The sequence below is a fragment of the Osmerus eperlanus genome, chromosome 9 (genome assembly GCF_963692335.1).
Source record: "Osmerus eperlanus chromosome 9, fOsmEpe2.1, whole genome shotgun sequence".
Taxonomy (NCBI): Eukaryota; Metazoa; Chordata; class Actinopteri; order Osmeriformes; family Osmeridae; genus Osmerus; species Osmerus eperlanus.
Genome location: NC_085026.1, coordinates 18,789,326 through 18,808,266, shown reverse-complemented (window position 1 = coordinate 18,808,266; position 18,941 = coordinate 18,789,326). Strand labels below are relative to the sequence as shown.

Sequence of the window (18,941 nt, the reverse complement as noted above, 5' to 3'; positions counted from 1 at the left end):
TTAAACTCTTTTTCACACACAATGAAAGGAGAGGAGAGGAAGGAGAGAGGAGGAGAGGGGAGAGAACAGAGAAATCTAACAGAGTAGAGAGTAGAGTACAGTAGAGTATAGTAGAGTCCTCATCAAGTACTCATCAATGATCCATAGATTGTTTTTTACTTTTTTTAAATAACATTTTTTAAACCTTTCGAAACGTTTATCATTTTTTAGTAGGCCTACTTTTTTCCCAAAATATTTTTTAAACCTTTTGTTTTCCTTGCTTTGGCGATCCTCGCGGATCACTCGTGTGGCCGCAGCCCACAGGTTGGGAATTGCTGCTTTAGATAAATTAACCAATTTTAGTTGCATCTTCAGATAAAATACAGGCGAAGCTTTTGTGAAGTAGCAAAGTATAATCATAGTTGTATTTATTTTTCCTCCGGTTTATCACCCAAATGCGTCAATAGATGCGCAAAGGTCGCGCAAATGCCACCTTCATGTACGAAATTTACTCATAGATACTACACTTTGTGCATTTATACGTGCTGTTAGAACCAAGCCTAAACCGTGACCGCTTACTTGATTGAACCTTCAGTAGTATTTATATGGAGCATACTATATGGATATATATCCAATCCTGTTAGACCTATACATTTCAAGTGCACATGCACAACCGATTTGGAATTGGTTGGGTGGATGTTTTCAGCCTGTGATTGGTCGCCCGATACTTCCTGGTCCTGTTGCGTGTTGTTGAAACAGCAAGTTGATTAAGAATATTCTTTCGTTTATTTGAATCACATTTCTATCTTGTGAGAAGTAAATACATCGATCATGACTGATCGTGAACTTGATCTAACCGAGTCTCAGAAAGAAATCAAGGCTAAATATCCGGCGATCAACAAGAAGTATGAATGTGAGTCTGTAGCAAGAGCTTTTAGAGTTGTATGTAGCTATACCCTACTGTCACATAGTCCTCTCATATCATTCCGTTACTCTCCGCTGCGTTTAATAACGTGCTACACAAATGTTGATCTTATATGACAGCAATGCCATCATTCCCGATTACATCATTTGTATACTTAACCTGTACAGAGAACCAACTAAAAGTAAAGATCTCAAACCACGAGTCAATATTGCGATTTTTCTTTAGATTTGGACCACACCGCGGATGTACAGTGAGTAGATCCTGAATCACAACAAAGGTTGAAGTCTAGTCTGAGATGTACTTTGTGTATTCTATCTGATTATGTTTTCAGAAGGCTGTTTTTTATCCCACCCCAGAATCCACTCATGGGGCGAGTCTCTGGAGGAGGCTTTTGAGCAGTGTGCTATGGGCATGTTTGGGTACATGACAGACACAGAGACGGTGGAACCCATTGATACAGTTGAAGTAGAATCAGAAGGTGAGCTACCAGTTTCTGTTGGTCCATGGCAACAGAAATACTCAATCATAGAGGGAATGGGGGATCCAAATGAACCACTTTGACATGTTATGTCCAATACTACAGCCCACCTTTAAGCCCACCTCTCTCTCTCTCTCTCTCTCTCTCTCTCTCTCTCTCTCTCTCTCTCTCTCTCTCTCTCTCTTCTCTAACAGGTGATGATATGGAATCACTTCTATTCCATTTTTTAGATGATTGGCTGTTCAAGTTCAGTGCTGATCTCTTCTTCATTCCCAGAGTAAGAGCTCTCTTCATGCACCACTGTTGTTGTTGCCCCCTCTGGTGGCCAAGATAGGGATTCCCTTGTTGTAAACCTGAACGCTCATCCCTCTACTGAGGCTAAACAGCCAGTGGCGGCTGGGAAGCCCCCCGCAGCCCCCGCGAGCCCTTCATATCAAAAAACAGACTAATGGCCAATATAAAATATATATATATATATAAAAACAAGGAAAACACTTTGAGGGCGCACATTGAGAGCCCCAAGTTTCAACTGCCAGGTAAAGGAATTCCGTAATGTAGGCAACGTAACAGATCTTCATCCACTTCCATGGGCTAAATAGTCTCAAAATCCATGGCTTTTGCGCATCTTACGTGCCTTTTGCGCCATTACGCCTATTGAACGCGCACATTTAAAAAATGCTAATCATTACGTTCTGCTAGATGACGGTAGAGACATGAGTAAAAGAAAATATGCATGCGGTGCCCAAAAGCGCAGCAATAAACTGTTGTCTGAACAAGGTCGAACAAAACGAAGATTACACACTTATTTAGACCAGCCAGAGAGGAATATTAAAGACATCTCCACAGACGAAACACTACCGCAGCCGCAGGTAGCTAGCAGCAGCACGTCTTCACCAGCAACCAACAATAAATATACTTGCTTAGCCTACTTATTGGCAAGAATAAATGTTTTCCTTTCCTCCGTTGATTGTGTGTTATTTTGGCGATGCTATCCTTGGTGCTGAACTATCAGAAGCCAAGCGCTGTCTTTGGTTTTGAACAACGACAAATGTGTGGCGGCCTGCAGAAACCCTTCACATCGTGAACATTTGGGTCTTTTGGGTATTATACATATTTGGAAACTACAAACTCTCCTGAATACAACTCTGTTCATATCACTCAGATATCTTTATCACAACTGAAGTTACATCGTTTTAAAGTTGACCTGTGTCAAAAAGTTATAAGCTAGAAAATTGCATTCAAAGATTCCACTCCGTTTCATTCTAATTCTGTGGCGAATATGGAAAGAAAATCATTTTGTTCTTAATCACGTTGTGAATGTAAATGTCAGTTTAAGTATAAGCTACATTAATAACTTCTTAGCAAGTTATTTTTAGTTGTTTGGAGATGCTGCAGCACTCAAAAGAGCAGGCAAACTAAGCATTTGATTTGAAATGGCTTGGAAATCTTGCTAGCTGACATGTCCAAAAACCGTTGAAATTAACTGTTTTTAATAAGTAAATATATACTTTTTGTACATTACAATGAAGTTTAGGGTGTTAACTATAGAAAACATCAAAAATCTCAATTTTGACAGAAAACGATTTTCGATCTTTTATGGCTTATAGCCAACAATGAGCTGCCGCGACATCCGAAGGGTTTCCGCAGGACGCCACACAAATAGGCTGCTGTTGTGCTTTTGTTATTTTTAAACTTTTTTATTTCTCTCTCACATATAGAGGCTATATTTAAAGGTAGACAGCAATGTATAAGATAGGATGGAGATACATTTTGAGTGGATTTAGGGGAGGGGCCTCGAGCTCCGACTTTGCGGGGGCCTCTGCAAAGTCCCGGCCGCCACTGTAAACAGCAGTTAAATAAAAGAGGCTCTTGCAAACGTTTTTGAAAGAATGTATTCAAATGCAAGCTAAACTGTGCCAAAGACTTTTCAGAAAAATACTTTCATAACGGCTTGTGTGTACAGAGGACAATTCAAAACAATTTCAAACTGAAAAGCAGGGGGTAAACTAAACAACTGACCCTTTCATGATACGTTTCGTCCAAAAGGGTGCGCAGGTGGCCAAAGGGGTTCAGACCAGAACCAAGCCTCCTTATCTGTGTATATACAGAAAGATATACAGTACCAGTCAAACGTTTGGTCACATTTTCCATGTGTCCAAACTTTTGAATGGTACTGTACATTCACATATACTGTTAAACATGAAACTGTGTTTTAAACATGAAACTGTTTTAAACATGAGTACAACTGGCACATAACATTAGTATGTATGTAACCCTTCTACCATCACTTTTGTTAATAATGGGACCATTGTTCTTCTCCAGCATGTTATACTCATGATAAAGCTAGCAAAACATACCTCATCCATCCTGATTTATGTTTACAGGAGGTGAAGGTGTTGCACATTGATAGAATGCAGTTCAGGATCCGGTCCATTGGGTAAGGCCATCTGAAGTTACTTCCCTGTTTAGTTGTAACCGCATGGAAGAGTTGGAACACGTCTCCAGAGACAGATGATTCCAGGAATCCTCACACTCTTAAAGGGACAGTTCACCCCAAAAAGCATATATTTTTCACTCAACAGCAATGTCTCCTTCCAGAAATCATCACCTGGTTACTAAAGATAATCTCTAGACTTTGTTGTTAGCAGTTTAATGTAGGAACAATTTTCTTTCTTGCAAATTTCCTATTTAAAACTGCTTGCAACTAAGTCTGTGGATTATCTTAACCGGGTCATGATTTCTGGAAAGAGACATTGCTGCACCAGGTACCCATAGGGGGAAATATATCAATCAAACGTGTATAAGTGATTACAAACCAAATACCAAAAATTGCTGTAACACTGTTTTAAGCAACTCAAACAGTCACTTGATTATTGGGTAGGCCAACCTCTTGGAGGGTTACACATCATTCTTGTGACATTCTATGACATAAAAACACTCCACCTTAAATAATGGGCTTCCAGTGCTCCCACATCATAGACAATATTTAAGTATACTCCCTTTCATGTGTATTTTGACCACAGTGACTCAGGTATTAATGGATGTTTTTGTCTTGTAGGTGGGGAGAAGAGTTCAGTCTGCTAAAACACCCTCAGGTGAGCTTAGCAGATGTCTAACTGTGTGTACACAACTGGAAAACAAATCCGTTCACAGACTGACTCTATCCACCCTAGTGATAATTGCAGTTGATGCAAAAACAAATGTTCACCCACATACTACTTAATGCATCACCCCTTTCAAAGACAGCTATACATACCAATAGCAATATCCTTTTTGTCATAATTCTGTTTCATGTGTTTTGACAGTGTTTCTAAATTTGGTGTCATTTCAGGGGACTGAGGTAAAAGCAATAACTTACTCAGCCATGCAGATCCATGATAAGGAAAAGGCAGAGATCTTTGCCATTATTGACATCTGAGGACATTTCTGCAGATAGTAACTGCCCCGAGGACATGGGGGTGTGTGGAAACATAATACGTTGTTGTGTGTGGAAACTTGACAAGTTAGAGCTGAGGGAATTGAGAACTTGTGATGAACAGTTGGTCATATTTTTACAGAAGTTGAGCTAACTTAATTTTTATTGTCAAAGAGGCATCTATAAACACCAAGAAAACAAAGGTTTGGGAGAGTAATTGTGTGCACAGTGAAGTTTTCTGGAATGGTTATGAAAGTTAAGACCAAAGGGGATCATTATACTCCCAACCCTGTAATCTTTTGTCAGATGGAAACACTAAACCAACCAATTGTAAAACCTATCCAGGATATTGGTACCCATAATATTTTCAAAATGTTCTCAAGAAAGGTATTTTCAGGTGGTAGTTAATTTATTATGTAAATAATCTAGGCCGTGCTTTTTGTTTTTTTTAATCAAATGTAAATACATCACATATTTGATTCAAATGCATTTGACCCATTTCCTCATTTTAGTGCAGTGTTTGTTTGATTACATACTGTAAACATACTGTTCAGTCATTCCCTTGGTTTGGTTATGTCATGGGAAAAGGCACTTTGTCTACAGTTATGCACCTTGTCAGTTTCATCTGTGTAGGTTTCGGATTACTTCACCTTTCACTGATTTAATCTCTATTCTTGAAACATGAGCTAAACATCAGTTAGCCGTAGTCTGGCTGCTGGACCTTTGTTGAAGAGGGCCTGACAGGATCAGTCAGGTATGATTGCGAATAGTTCTTTTCTTCTGTATGCACATTCCAAGGACCACCACACAAAGGAGTGCACATACAACAGACAGTGGTATGACTGCCTTCTGGTGTGTTCCTCTTTCTGGGCAAGGTGCTAGGACAGAGAATGAAAGAAAAAACAATGCTTTAGCTGTAAAACATAATTAAATGTTTTGAAACATTCCAGCAGTAGGGCCAGCCAGCCAACATTACTTGGAAGATGGTAACTAAACATTGTCATCTTCTTTGTGCTTTGTTACTGCCCTTGGTCCGTAACCAAACACTATAGAGGACAAAGAAAGTGTTTCAAACAGAAACTGTATATAGGCTAATACTCAATGACTCACCATGGTTTAAGGTTACTACTCGTTCCAGGGTTTGCTTGACATGCTGGTTCTTCAGAATGAAGGTGAGGTTGAATGTGTTTTTGCTGTTGTCCAGTGGCACAATCTGTGTCCTCAGAAAGAGAAGCCCCTCCCGCAGAGGAGACACCTGTGTCTGGTGGACAAGCTGCTGGCCTGCAGAATCCTCCCACTGCACTTGTGCCTCTGGATAGCCTTCCGTCTCATACACAACACTGACGCCGGTCCAGTTCACCTGGATACTCAATCTAGGCTCGGAGTACAATGCTGGTGAAATAAAAACACAAACACTGAAAATCATCATGGTTATATTTACAAAAACAGGGTTATGGTAAAGTTTTGAACTATTGTAGTCCTGCAATAATTTGACCTAAACAAAAAAAGTTGATCCAACAATCACTGTCATAGTGTGCCCTTCTGTTTCATATGAGCTTAATTAACATCATTGTTATCCTGCAACTTCTAGTGAGCCGAGTCAGTGCATGGAAGTTCAAGTTCCCAGTGCATGTTCACATATTAAGACATGGGATATAAAAGGATGGAACATTAGTGTCCTCCCAAACAATGGGAGTGAAATGTGGGAGTTTGTGTAATCATAATCACATTATTAATTCTGCTTCTACTTAATTGAAATACAACAACTCCAGTCTCACAAACTCTCTTCAGTATATAATGCCTCTCCTTGTGTTGGATGGTTTACCTGCATAATCCACCTGGACCTGTGCGCTGTGTGTTCCCTGCGAAGTGCTCACAGCGCACAGGTAGAGCCCAGCATCCCCCAGTCTCACTCCAGATATCATCAGGGACGCGTTCCCAGCTTCCAGCTCCGACACAAACAGGACCGTCCTGTTCCTGTACTGATGGCTCTGCTTGTCCAGCTTGTCTGCACCATAGTAGAAGCTGTGAACCACCCTGGAGTCTTCTGCCCTCTGCCATGTGATGACCAGGCTCTTCAGCCCAGAGAGGCGGTCTGGGGAGAAGCTGCATCCCAGCACCACGGATCTCTCCCGAATTGCCACCACATGCCTGGAGGGTGTGGTCACTTCAAAACTATCTGAAAACAGAAAACATCAGAACCAGTTTTGTTCAGAAAAAAAGATCTAAAAAAGTTTAGGACCACACAGACACCTAAACTTGGCCCAGTAACTATGTACAGGGGTGGGGTAAAAATCCCAGAATGAATAGAAATTATTCATCTCAGTTCCAGCTTTTGCACATTACTAGACTTGAGAATAACTATTTCAAGTACAATAGTGTAGAAGACTGGAATTTTAGTCTTATTTACAGACTTAATTCATGTATATGCTTTTGGCAATGATAAGAGAACCAGTTGTTTTTACCAAATCAGAATCAGAATGGGATTTATTCGCCATGAAAGTTTGCACAGACAAGGAATTTGCTTTGGCAGGAAGGTGCATACAATAAACATATAGGGGCCTAAAATGTAAATATGTGGACTATCTATACTAAGGGTACATAAACTAGCAGTACTAAGTGGGATTAGAATTGAATTAAATATACAATAAAATATAAGTTGCCGTAAATTACAATATAAAAATACAAATATTACAAAAAATAAAAATGTACAAGATACAATTTTGTAATGCAGTGCAAAAAGCAGTGTGTTTTAAGCAGGAAGTCATTAGAGTCAGTGTGGTCCCTTGGCCTTGTTGAAGAGGCCAACAGCGGAAGGGAAGAAACTGTTTTTGTGGCGTGAGGTATTGGTCCTGATGGACCGCAGCCTTCTGCCGGAGGGGAGTGACTGAAACAGGGAGTGTCCAGGGTGGGAGGAGTCGGCCACAATCTTCCTCGCTCGCCTCAGGGTCCTCGAGGTGTGCAGGTCCTCGAGGGTAGGCAGATTGCAGCCAATCACCTTCTCAGCAGTGCGGATGATACGCTGCAGCCTGCTCTTTTTCTTGGCAGTGGCAGCAGCGTACCAGACGGTGATGGAGGAGGTGAGGATGGACTCAATGATGGCTGAGTAGAAGTGCACCATCATTGTCTTTGGCAGGTTGAACTTCTTCAGCTGCCGAAGGAAGTACATCCTCTGTTGGGCTTTCTTGATGAGGGAGCTGGTGTTCAGTTCCCACTTGAGGTCCTGGGAGAGGATGGTGCCCAGGAAGCGGAAGGACTCCACAGTGTTGACTGGGGAGTCACACAGGGTGATGGGGGTGAGTGGGGCTGTGTTCTTCCTGAAGTCCACAACCATCTCCACTGTCTTAAGAGCATTGAGCTCTAAGTTGTTCTGGCTGCACCAGGTCACCAGGTTGGCCGCTTCCCACCTATAATCAGACTCGTCTCCACCAGAGATGAGCCCAATAAGGGTGGTGTCGTCCGCAAACTTCAGGAGTTTGACGGACGGATGACTGGAGGTGCAACTGTTGGTGTACAGGGAGAAGAGCAGAGGAGAAAGGACGCAGCCCTGAGGTGATCCGGTGCTGATGGACCGGGAGTCAGAGACTTGTGTTCCCAGCTTAACGCACTGCTTCCTGTCAGACAGGAAGTCTGTGATCCACCTGCAGGTGGAATCAGGCACGTTCAGCTGGGAGAGCTTGTCCTGAAGCAGGGCGGGGATGATGGTATTGAAGGCAGAGCTGAAGTCCACAAACAGGATCCTGGCATAGGATGCTGGGGAGTCCAGGTGCTGTAGGGTGAAGTGTCTTACAACTTCCAGGTAGTAGTCTCACACAGAAAATATTGTAGTTGCTTCAGACTGATTAAAAATGACGTTTATGGAATGAGCAAACGGAATGTAAATTGATTGAAAAATTGGTCCTTCCAGCTATACTGAATTAAAGTATGCTATCCATTTTATATTGTATTTCTGTCTGTTAGCTACTTCGCCCCCCCCCCCCCCTCATATGCAGTTCAAGTCCTCCTCAAAATCGTCACTTGGGCTACACAAAAAGTTGATCCATCAAAATTAGGTTAATTATCTTCTGTTTTTCATATATTCTCATATAACGCTAGCCTACCCTAGCCTACCCTACTGCCCTACAGTCATGTTTAGCAGTCCAAAAAAGACAATTTTACGATTATTAGTTTAAATAAAATATTTCTGATTCACTGGCTGGCAAGAGTGAAAACATTAAGCTATTCGTTTTCCTTAAAAAAAAGCCGCAAAAAATTGAAAAGCCGCTTCTTTTGTTCGCTTGACGATGTTTCTCACTTGTTCCCAAGACAACTAACTTTACAGTCATAGCCTAATAAAATCTTGCCAGTCATCAAGTTTCCAGAACATTATCGTTAAAATTCCAAACAAAGCAATGCATCAATTCAAAACAATAGTCTACGACGTCTTACCTGTACAACTGGATAGTGTCCAAAAGAAAGTTAGAAACAGCATTTCTGGTATCACTGTTTTAACTCCAATAAATAATGATCGGACAAATCTAGCTCTAAGCTTCTAGCTCTAGCCCAGTGGTATTGAACTTTTCGAGGCAAGCGCTTTATCTGTGCCCTATTCAGGTTCTTGTCGCCCCATCAAAGTCGGCTATTACTTTGTTTTAGGCCTATATAATAAAATAAAAACATTAAATTGAATGCCAAATAGCAGACAGTTGGAATATCATTATCAGGGAGCAAATAAGCCATGTGAATATACATTTTATTTAAGAGTGTTAAACAAATGAAACGATTTTCACTTTTACATTGAATCTTTAATTCTGTCTCTATTGAACACAAATAACATATTTATACGGTAGTATTAATCACTTTAAAGTTCGTGGATGTGGCAATTTGGTTGTGATCCTCCATAGTGCTGCAGTGTAAATTAGCTTGATGAAGATGAACCGCACTCAAGTTGTCTAGGCCGCTAGGCGGCGTTAATGCAATTTTTAACAAACACTTCAACGAAGAAGATGTCTGCTCATGCGCTGTTACAGCCACAGAATCTGCGGCCTTTTCTCTTTGTCCAAGAAGCGCTGGTCAGGGACGAATCTTACTGAGCATTTCTGCCACATTTAGCATCATTACTGACGAGGTTTAGCAAACTCTGCACCCTAAAGGGTTGACCTGGAGGCGTTGTTAGTCGAAGTACGTTAGCTACCTGTAACTGAACACCATGATGAGCCCGTCAGAAATAAAACCCGAGACTGGTGTCGTTGCTAAAAAAGGCAAAGTTGATGAAAGCAAGTATCTACCAGAGCTTCTTGCCGAAAAAGACAGCCTTGATTCGTCGTTCACACATGCGATGAAACTCATATCTGCAGGTAATGTTAATACTATTACGTTTAATTATTTTACTAGCGTTAGAAGTCAAGATTCTCTCATTCATATTAGCTTACCAGCTAAGTACGTCACTGAAACATTCCATGTGCAGGCTAACCATGTAGAGCTAGCTAGTAAAAAAAAACAAGCCCGGCGCTGCTCACTTGAAAATGATAGCAAACCATGTCGATGTAGTGTGTTTTTGTTCATCTAGCAGGCTTATAAAACAATGCCTGTCTAGCTTTCTACTATAGATTAAAATTCGCGTAGTAAAGATGCTACATTTTTGAGTGATATGGATACCGGTGAGTTGGGCTAGCCTGCTCCTTCACCAGCAGGGCCGCGGGATGGCTGTGAGCGCGTGTTCACTGGCGCGAAGTGTGCTAAGCGAACCTTACATTCTTACACGTTGTTATTGCTATAATTTAAGTTATTTATAGCTACATGTTAATGTATGACTTAACATGTACTTCTTATCCCTTGTCTAGAGATTGAAAGGATTCAGAAAGGAGAGACCAAGAAAGAGGCAGACAAAGAAACATACCTCGACCTGTTCACGACGAGGAATATCAAGGTTAAGGAGCGGGTGCTCATTCCTGTCAAGCAGTACCCACGGGTTAGTAGAGCGGTTTACTGTCTGATCTAGTCATTACGAATCCATACATCTCTGTCATGTTCCTGAGACAAGGACTAGTTATGTCGGAGGCATGGTAGTGACATGCTGCAATATTCCTAAAACCTAAAGTTAATTAATTCGATTTTGAAACCGTTTCCACTTTCTCCCCATAGTTCAATTTTGTAGGTAAAATCCTGGGACCCCAAGGCAACACCATCAAGCGTCTTCAGGAGGAGACTGGAGCTAAGATCTCCGTGCTGGGCAAAGGCTCCATGAGGGACAAGGCCAAGGTAAGAGTCGGGGCCTGGGATCAGTGCTATCCATGTCAGTCTGGTGACTTAAGCAGAATAGTTTTTTGCTAATTGTGCGGTGTCTCGTAGGAGGAGGAGCTTCGTAAAGGTGGGGAGGCCAAGTACGCTCACCTGGGGATGGAGCTGCACGTGTTCATTGAAGTGATGGCTCCCATCCCTGAGGCCTACGTGCGCATGGCGCATGCCATGGACGAGGTCAAGAAGTTCCTGATCCCTGTATGTATACTACCCTCGCTCCCACTGCTACCCTCGCTCCCACTGCTACCCTCAGGCCTCCTTCACACACCAAACACAGTCCAGCTCTACTCTCTCCAGACTAAGCCCCTGTTCCTGTCTGCAGGAGACCTTGGAACATGAACAGTTCATGGACCCTAACTACCTGAATGGAGCTCAAGATGGATCAGGCAGGGGCCGAGGAGCCCCAAGCAGAGGCAGGGGTGGGCCCCCACACAGCTCAGCTGGATCCAGGTAGGCCCCCAGACAAGGTAGACCCCACACAGGAACCAGGTAGGACAGATGATTCTAGTGACTTGATTCTGTCTGCAAGGAGGATTAGTTTAAATGAAGGTATTTCCAAGTAGCAGTTTAGGGATTGGTTTCTCTTGGTATTGTCTTGAGTACAAGTGTACGACATCTATCAGTAATATCATACATGGTAGATCCCTCAGTGGCTGCTGCTGTATGTTGCGGTGCGTTTTTGTCCAACAGTGTAGATGCGCACTTCTCTACACAATCTACTGTAACTTTGTTTAATTCTGAACCAATTTCCATGACATTTGTTTTGTAAAATGAATATATACATTTAACCAGTAACATCATTAATTCCATGAAGTGACCAGTATCATGTTCAATTTCCCATGTTCACATCAAACCAAATTTCATGAAAATCGGTTCAGAATTAAGCGAGTTACAATAGATCTTGTAGAAAGTGTGCATCTCTCAACTTCTTTCATATGCCGACTAGTAGATGTTGACCGCTTCAGCAGGGCGGCCATCCAGATGCAGGTGAGGGCGTGGTCTCTGACTTCCTGTATCTCAGTGATGCAGGTGAGGGCGTGGTCTCTGACTTCCTGTATCTCAGTGATGCAGGTGAGGGCGTGGTCTCTGACTTCCTGTATCTCAGTGATGCAGGTGAGGGCGTGGTCTCTGACTTCCTGTATCTCAGTGATGCAGGTGAGGGCGTGGTCTCTGACTTCCTGTATCTCAGTGATGCAGGTGAGGGCGTGGTCTCTGACTTCCTGTATCTCAGTGATGCAGGTGAGGGCGTGGTCTCTGACTTCCTGTATCTCAGTGATGCAGGTGAGGGCGTGGTCTCTGACTTCCTGTATCTCAGTGATGCAGGTGAGGGCATGGTCTCTGACCTCCTGTATCTCAGTGATGCAGGTGAGGGCGTGGTCTCTGACCTCCTGTATCTCAGTGATGCAGGTGAGGGCGTGGTCTCTGACCTCCTGTATCTCAGTGATGCAGGTGAGGGCGTGGTCTCTGACTTCCTGTATCTCAGTGATGCAGGTGAGGGCGTGGTCTCTGACTTCCTGTATCTCAGTGATGCAGGTGAGGGCGTGGTCTCTGACCTCCTGTATCTCAGTGATGCAGGTGAGAGCGTGGTCTCTGACCTCCTGTATCTCAGTGATGCAGGTGAGGGCGTGGTCTCTGACTTCCTGTATCTCAGTGATGCAGGTGAGAGCGTGGTCTCTGACCTCCTGTATCTCAGTGATGCAGGTGAGAGCGTGGTCTCTGACTTCCTGTATCTCAGTGATGCACGTGAGAGCGTGGTCTCTGACTTCCTGTATCTCAGTGATGCAGGTGAGAGCGTGGTCTCTGACTTCCTGTATCTCAGTGATGCAGGTGAGGGCGTGGTCTCTGACTTCCTGTATCTCAGTGATGCAGGTGAGGGCGTGGTCTCTGACCTCCTGTATCTCAGTGATGCAGGTGAGGGCGTGGTCTCTGACTTCCTGTATCTCAGTGATGCAGGTGAGGGCGTGGTCTCTGACTTCCTGTATCTCAGTGATGCAGGTGAGGGCGTGGTCTCTGACTTCCTGTATCTCAGTGATGCAGGTGAGGGCGTGGTCTCTGACTTCCTGTATCTCAGTGATGCAGGTGAGGGCGTGGTCTCTGACCTCCTGTATCTCAGTGATGCAGGTGAAGGTGTGGTCTCTGACCTCCTGTATCTCAGTGATGCAGGTGAGGGCGTGTCTCTGACCTCCTGTATCCCAGTGATGCAGGTGAGAGCGTGGTCTCTGACCTCCTGTATCTCACAGTGATGCAAGTGAGGGCGTGGTCTCTGACCTCCTGTATCTCAGTGATGCAGGTGAGGGAGTGGTCTCTGACTTCCTGTACCTCAGTGATGCAGGTGAGGGCGTGGTCTCTGACTTCCTGTATCTGGTCTCTGGCTTCATGTATCTGGTCTCTGACTTCCTGTATCTGGTCTCTGACTTCCTGTCCTTCCTTCAGGGGCCGTGGGATGCCACCTCGTGGAGGGGCCCCTCGCGGAGGAGCCCAGCGTGGAGGAGCGCTACGAGGGGGCCCATCCAGAGGGGGGGCTGCTAGGGGAGCACCTGCGGGGCGCGGGGGACCCCCCTCATCGTCCTCCCGAGGGGGCTCGGCTCCTCGTTCCAGGCCCCCCACACCAGGGGCCCCCCGGATGCTGCCCCCTCCAGCCCACGCCCACCAGCAGCACCACCAGCCCCAGCAGCACCACCAGCACCCCCCTCCGCCCAAACCAGAACCCTATGAAGAATATGTACGTCCCATCTTATATCAAGTAGTTATGTGTGTGTGTGTGTACTCCTGAGACTCACTTTGTGTGTGTGTGTCTTGTCCCCAGCCTGCTTACGAAGAGGCGTACGCTGAGCCTTCTTACGAGTCTTACGATGCTTATTACAGCCAACAGGCTCCTCAGGCGTGAGTACACAACCCATAACGTCGGGAGTCAGGTGGCTGAGCGGTTAGGGAAGCGGGCTAGTAATCTGAAGGTTGCCAGTTCGATTCCCGGCTGTGCAAAATGACGTTGTGTCCTTGGGCAAGGCACTTCACCCTACTTGCCTCGGGGGGAATGTCCCTGTACTTACTGTAAATCGCTCTGGATAAGAGCGTCTGCTAAATGACTAAATGTAAATAACGTGCTGAGATCATTGTGCTGTGAGCGTGTGCTGTGAGCGTGTGCTGTGAGCGTGTGCTGACGGCTTCCTTCTTGTCCAGGGACACGGAGTACTACGACTACGGACATGGAGAAGCCCAGGAGACTTGTGAGCCGTACGGTAGGAGCACTAACACTTTGATTGTTTGGATGATTTGCACTTCTACTCAGATTCACGTAAAGAAAACAATGTTACATATAGTTACTAGTTCAGCCACCAAGTAATTACTAGTTAAGTCAAGTCATTGCCTGAATATGGAATTGTGTGTTTGTGTCTTAGCTCAGGATGACTGGGAGGGCTCCTGGCCCAGCACTGGGGGCAAGGCCCCGCCCCCCAGGCAGGCTAAAGGAGCCTATCGGGAGCACCCTTACCGCTACTGACCCTCCTCCCGAGGGGGACCTGGCAACTGACTCCCATAGTAACCCACTTTTAACTCTTCAAAGTAATTTTTCTCCCTTTCCAGTTTTTATGTTTCAGGTCTCTTTTTTTTTCTGGACCAGTAGAGTTGGAGGGGTCTCAGTGACCCCTAGTCTAGTCGAGAGCGCGTGAAGGCGTTGAAATTCATTGTTTATGTTAACATTCAATATTTGCTTCTTTTTTTAAGCAGACAGTTTTAAATTCACATTTAATGTAATTTACTATATAAAGAAAGGTGAGGAAGAAAGAAAAAAAAACGTTTACTTTGTCGTTAAATGGTGTCCGCGTTTTGAGGTTATTTCAGCTAGTTTTAAGTCTTGATTTCCTTTAACAATTACAGACTCTAACCTGTATTTCCAAAGTATTTAGTGTATGGGTTAAAAATCATTCAACACCGCGTTAATGTTTAGTCTGCAACTAGAATTAGACTTGATGGAAGAGAACTGAACAAAAAGATGTAGAAAAAAACAAACCCCAGTCATGTTTCTTGGATTTAGCTTAGTCATGAAATCTAGTCCTGTACACTGCTGAGGAGCCTGTCCTAATATCATCTAAATCATTTCAATTCAACGTATTCTCTAGACACCTTTTGCGTTTGTCTTATTTTGATCCATCTCTCATTGAGCTGACAAGTATGATCAGAAGTGATCTGTATGTTTGTCTAAAGAACAAGAGCAGGGTCCTCCTTGGGGCAGGTCTGGAGAGACACATGTCAAACACAATATTATGTATATAGGCTTTAGCACAATATTGTATATTGCTTTAAATCTGTGCCGTCTCCAAAATGCATAACGCTTGTGTTCTCTTGCCTAAATAGGATACTAAATATATATCCAAAAATGTTTTGCTGCAGTGCGTTGTATCAATAAAGCCTAATTTGTCTTTTTAGTGAAACCTAAGATGGTATTTTTGCTTTTGTGGTATTAGATTGCTCTTATTTCTGAAAAACGTTAGTTGAGATTCTCAACCATATTTAAAAGGCTTTAGGATACTGTATGTTTGTAGCTAAACGATGTTTGCTCCAGTGAGGCTTCCTCTTCATCCCACTCTGTATTCAAAACACATCTAGAAGAAACCTGTCACCCTCAAAAATAAAGATACCGTTCTTAATCAAGGTAACGTATCGACAAATACTTGTTTGACTCTTGAGAATTATATGACAAAGTCGACTGCTTGGACATGTTTTATTTGACTAGTCGGTATATAGCACATTTCCACTAGCTCCTGGAGCCATGTATTTCAAGACGTTTGAAATGACTGGTTTTCAACAGTATTTCAAGTCAAGCTTACAGGGATCTAACTTGGCTTTGATGCAAAGTCATGCGGACTGTTTTTTTTATAAAAGAATATCGCAGAGGAGAGGAAGCTAAAAGCCTAAAGATCGCCACAAGGTAAAACTAACCCCAACCTCACTTGTTAGATGTTTATTGTCTGATGCACAAAATCAGGGGAACTGCGAGCCAAAAACCTGTTATCGGAAAATTCACAAGTGCAAAATGTTATGAAAAAGATAACTCAAACAAAATGGCTGTACAATTTTTTTTTTTGTGGTTGTAATGCAACTCATGCTCAAATGAGCACATTAATGGTCCAATCATTTCACTTATGAATATCATAATTACAATTACTCTTTTCTTTTGATTCATTTAGAATTATGCTAAAATTAAAATTCTACAAAAGTTACTTGTACAAAACCAACAACTTCAGCTTGAGTTGCATGACCCTTGTAGTGTTAAGTGATAATTGCATGAATGTATTGCAGCATAGATGCTCCTCCAGAGTGTCAGCTCAGAGGGCCTGCTTTCTGCCCTCAGGTGGTGACGGGAGCGCCTCCTGCAGCCATGGAGACCTGGACTGGCCACAACTCAACTCATGGTAAGTTGTGGTAGAAGGTTGGTGTCACGGACCTGCTAACTATACATTTCTAACACGGCTGTATAAGTTGTTAGGCCTCTCCCCTAGACGGATGAACCAGAAGAGGGCTGTAACAGCTGTTCAAATTGTCTTCACTTTGAGTGAGGTTATGGTAACATGCACTTAGAAGCAAGGCTGTCATCTCTTACAACAGGATTTCTTTCATTCCCCCCTTATAGCCAACTGCATGGTGGTGAAAAGTTTGAGTGCTCAGTGTTTTCTTTTCTCCATGTCCACAGGTAGTGATTACAGAAAGACAGCTCAAAGCCTTGGTGGCCTGCAGACTGGTGTTTGGGGCAAACGGAGCTGGTAGACCTTAACCCTAACTGGTAGAAAGCCTTCAGAATGGGGTGTGATTCTGTCTGGTGGATGACTCGGTCACCTGTATGTCTCGCTCAGGGAATGTCACAGATGCCAGTTGGCCAACCAACCCAACAATGAACTTTACTACAGAAATAGCAGACAACATAGGATGGCCAACTGGCATCTGTGACAGGAACAGGTCGACCAGAGGCCCGGGTCACCTGTGGCTCGTTCAGGGAAAAGGTCGACCAGAGGCCCGGGTCACCTGTGGCTCGCTCAGGGAACAGGTTGACCAGAGGCCCGGGTCACCTGCGTCTCGCTCAGGGAAAAGGTCGACCAGAGGTCCGGGTCACCTGCGTCTCGCTCAGGGAACAGGTCGACCAGAGGCCCGGGTCACCTGCGTCTCGCTCAGAGAACAGGTCGACCCGAGACCCGGGTCACCTGCGTCTCGCTCAGGGAACAGGTCGACCAGAGGCCCGGGTCACCTGCGTCTTACTGGGGGGGATGCTGTACAAGTTTTCAGCTGCAATTTCCAGTTGTGACAAAGCAGGACATAAACGGCATCAAACATTTATACTTTATTTTTAATAGCAACCTATTGTTTAACTTTCTGATTTTGTTAATAGTACTGAATTAAATGGTGTCTAACTTGGCTAATAAAGTTTTGTAGTATTGAAGACCTTGTCCAATGTATTTGTAAACCGTCCTGTTACTCAACATGTCAATGGTTGTCACAGCATGCAGCATCACGCTGTCGGTAGTTGTTCATGCGGGCCAGTTTTGATGTGAAACCAGGCTGCCCTCCGTCAGCTCAGGGAGGACGAGGGGCCGGTCTGCCAGGACTACGTCACTATGGGGTTGAAGACAGACAGGCTGCTGAGTAGGCAAACCATCTACTTCCTCACAAGGAGGGAATTTCATCACTGTTCACTTGCTCATGGCAGCTCAGCGATGGCTCCAAGTTGCGTCCTCACATTTAGAAACTATCTAAACCAGGGGTGTCAAATCCTGGTCCTCAGGGGCCGCTGTCCTGTACGTTATAAACGTTTCCCTGATCCAGCACGCCTGATTCAAATAAATGATCGTTATCAGGCTTCTGCTGAGCTTGATCATGATCCATTCATAAATGGATCAGCTCTAAATACAATTTACTTACAGGATTTGACGATGTCCATAAGTTGGCGGTCTTGTACATTGTGCAAGCGGGACGACTGCCATGTTCCCCAGTGTCTGTTATTTACAACAAGCGGTAGCCTATTTATTACCTTTTCAGTATTGTCTTAAGAAAACCCCTTTGTGATACTACCCTTATATATTGCTCAAGCTGTAAACAAACGAGTTAATTACGTGGGTTCATCATTTCAGCAGCTATTCATAATTATTTCGCAATTAATGAAAGTCACACTAGAGACACCACGCTGCTTAATCAAAGCTACACTGTACGATGCTTAATGAAAGCCACACTGTACGCTGCTTAATCAAAGCCACACTGTACGCTGCTTAATCAAAGCCACACTGTACGATGCTTAATCAAAGCCACACTGTACGCTGCTTAATGAGTCACACTGTACGCTGCTTAATGAGTCACACTGTACGATGCTTAATGAGTCACACTGTACGCTGCTTAATGAGTCACACTGTACGATGCTTAATGAAAGCCACACTGTACGCTGCTTAATGAGTCACACTGTACGATGCTTAATGAAAGCCACACTACGCTGCTTAATGAGTCACACTGTACGCTGCTTAATGAGACACTGTACGATGCTTAATGAAAGTCACACTGTACGATGCTTAATGAAAGCCACATTGTACGATGCTTAATGAAAGTCACACTACGCTGCTTAATGAGTCACACTGTACATGCTATATGAAAGTCACACTGTACGTTTCTTACATTTACATTTAGTCATTTTACATTAACATTTAGTCATTATATTACTTTCTTGACTTTCTTAATGAAAGTCACACTGTAAGATACTTAATGAAAGTCACACTACGCTGCTTAATGAAAGTCACACTGTACGCTGCTTAATGAAAGTCACACTCCACGCTGCTGTGGAGAAATCAGTTTTACAACTTGCCATCTCATGCTACCCATTGTTGAGAAAT

General features: G+C 43.7%; 3 protein-coding genes across 5 annotated transcripts; 2 read left to right on the top strand and 1 right to left on the bottom strand.

The window, feature by feature from the left end:
• Positions 1-631: 631 nt before the first annotated feature.
• Positions 632-4,999, top strand: zbtb8os (zinc finger and BTB domain containing 8 opposite strand). Its single transcript, XM_062469781.1, has 7 exons — positions 632-892; positions 1,130-1,154; positions 1,261-1,382; positions 1,577-1,659; positions 3,767-3,819; positions 4,441-4,477; positions 4,714-4,999. Exons 1-7 carry the CDS (start codon positions 811-813, stop codon positions 4,798-4,800), a joined length of 489 nt encoding a protein of 162 aa, XP_062325765.1. The 5' UTR covers positions 632-810; the 3' UTR covers positions 4,801-4,999.
• A 228-nt stretch (positions 5,000-5,227) lies between these two features.
• Positions 5,228-9,363, bottom strand: LOC134026809 (CD276 antigen-like). Its single transcript, XM_062469780.1, has 4 exons — positions 9,226-9,363; positions 6,623-6,976; positions 5,908-6,189; positions 5,228-5,675 (listed from the first exon to the last, which is right to left on the bottom strand). The coding sequence occupies exons 1-4, from the start codon at positions 9,266-9,268 to the stop codon at positions 5,548-5,550; spliced, it is 807 nt and encodes a 268-aa protein (XP_062325764.1). The 5' UTR covers positions 9,269-9,363; the 3' UTR covers positions 5,228-5,547.
• A 423-nt stretch (positions 9,364-9,786) lies between these two features.
• khdrbs1a (KH domain containing, RNA binding, signal transduction associated 1a) lies at positions 9,787-17,311 on the top strand. 3 transcript variants are annotated; one of them, XR_009931352.1, is made up of 11 exons: positions 9,787-10,133; positions 10,620-10,747; positions 10,921-11,037; positions 11,128-11,274; positions 11,399-11,526; positions 13,510-13,798; positions 13,883-13,959; positions 14,257-14,315; positions 14,475-14,613; positions 16,427-16,487; positions 16,766-17,311. XR_009931352.1 is itself a non-coding variant. In XM_062469007.1 (9 exons), the coding sequence occupies exons 1-9, from the start codon at positions 9,986-9,988 to the stop codon at positions 14,573-14,575; spliced, it is 1,194 nt and encodes a 397-aa protein (XP_062324991.1). In that variant the 5' UTR covers positions 9,787-9,985; the 3' UTR covers positions 14,576-15,511. The 3 variants fall into 3 exon arrangements, 1 of the variants encoding a protein (XP_062324991.1); XR_009931351.1 differs by having other exon boundaries at positions 14,475-14,637; XM_062469007.1 differs by lacking the exons at positions 16,427-16,487; positions 16,766-17,311 and having other exon boundaries at positions 14,475-15,511.
• The last annotated feature ends 1,630 nt before the right edge of the window (positions 17,312-18,941 follow it).

What these genes read in the sequence shown, in the direction of transcription:
- zbtb8os (XM_062469781.1), top strand. Translation starts at nt 811, where the DNA reads ATGACTGATCGTGAACTTGATCTAACCGAGTCTCAGAAAGAAATCAAG. An exon ending in GACCACACCGCGGATGTACA is followed by an intron (nt 1,155 to 1,260) that starts GTGAGTAGATCC and finishes ATCCCACCCCAG; the next exon opens with AATCCACTCATGGGGCGAGT. An exon ending in TTCAGGATCCGGTCCATTGG is followed by an intron (nt 3,820 to 4,440) that starts GTAAGGCCATCT and finishes TTTGTCTTGTAG; the next exon opens with GTGGGGAGAAGAGTTCAGTC.
- LOC134026809 (XM_062469780.1), bottom strand. Translation starts at nt 9,268, where the DNA reads ATGCTGTTTCTAACTTTCTTTTGGACACTATCCAGTTGTACAG. An exon ending in GGTCCAGGTGGATTATGCAG is followed by an intron (nt 6,190 to 6,622) that starts GTAAACCATCCA and finishes TTATTTCACCAG; the next exon opens with CATTGTACTCCGAGCCTAGA. An exon ending in AGTAGTAACCTTAAACCATG is followed by an intron (nt 5,676 to 5,907) that starts GTGAGTCATTGA and finishes TCTCTGTCCTAG; the next exon opens with CACCTTGCCCAGAAAGAGGA.
- khdrbs1a (XM_062469007.1), top strand. Translation starts at nt 9,986, where the DNA reads ATGATGAGCCCGTCAGAAATAAAACCCGAGACTGGTGTCGTTGCTAAA. An exon ending in CACAGCTCAGCTGGATCCAG is followed by an intron (nt 11,527 to 13,509) that starts GTAGGCCCCCAG and finishes TCCTTCCTTCAG; the next exon opens with GGGCCGTGGGATGCCACCTC. An exon ending in AGCCAACAGGCTCCTCAGGC is followed by an intron (nt 13,960 to 14,256) that starts GTGAGTACACAA and finishes CTTCTTGTCCAG; the next exon opens with GGACACGGAGTACTACGACT.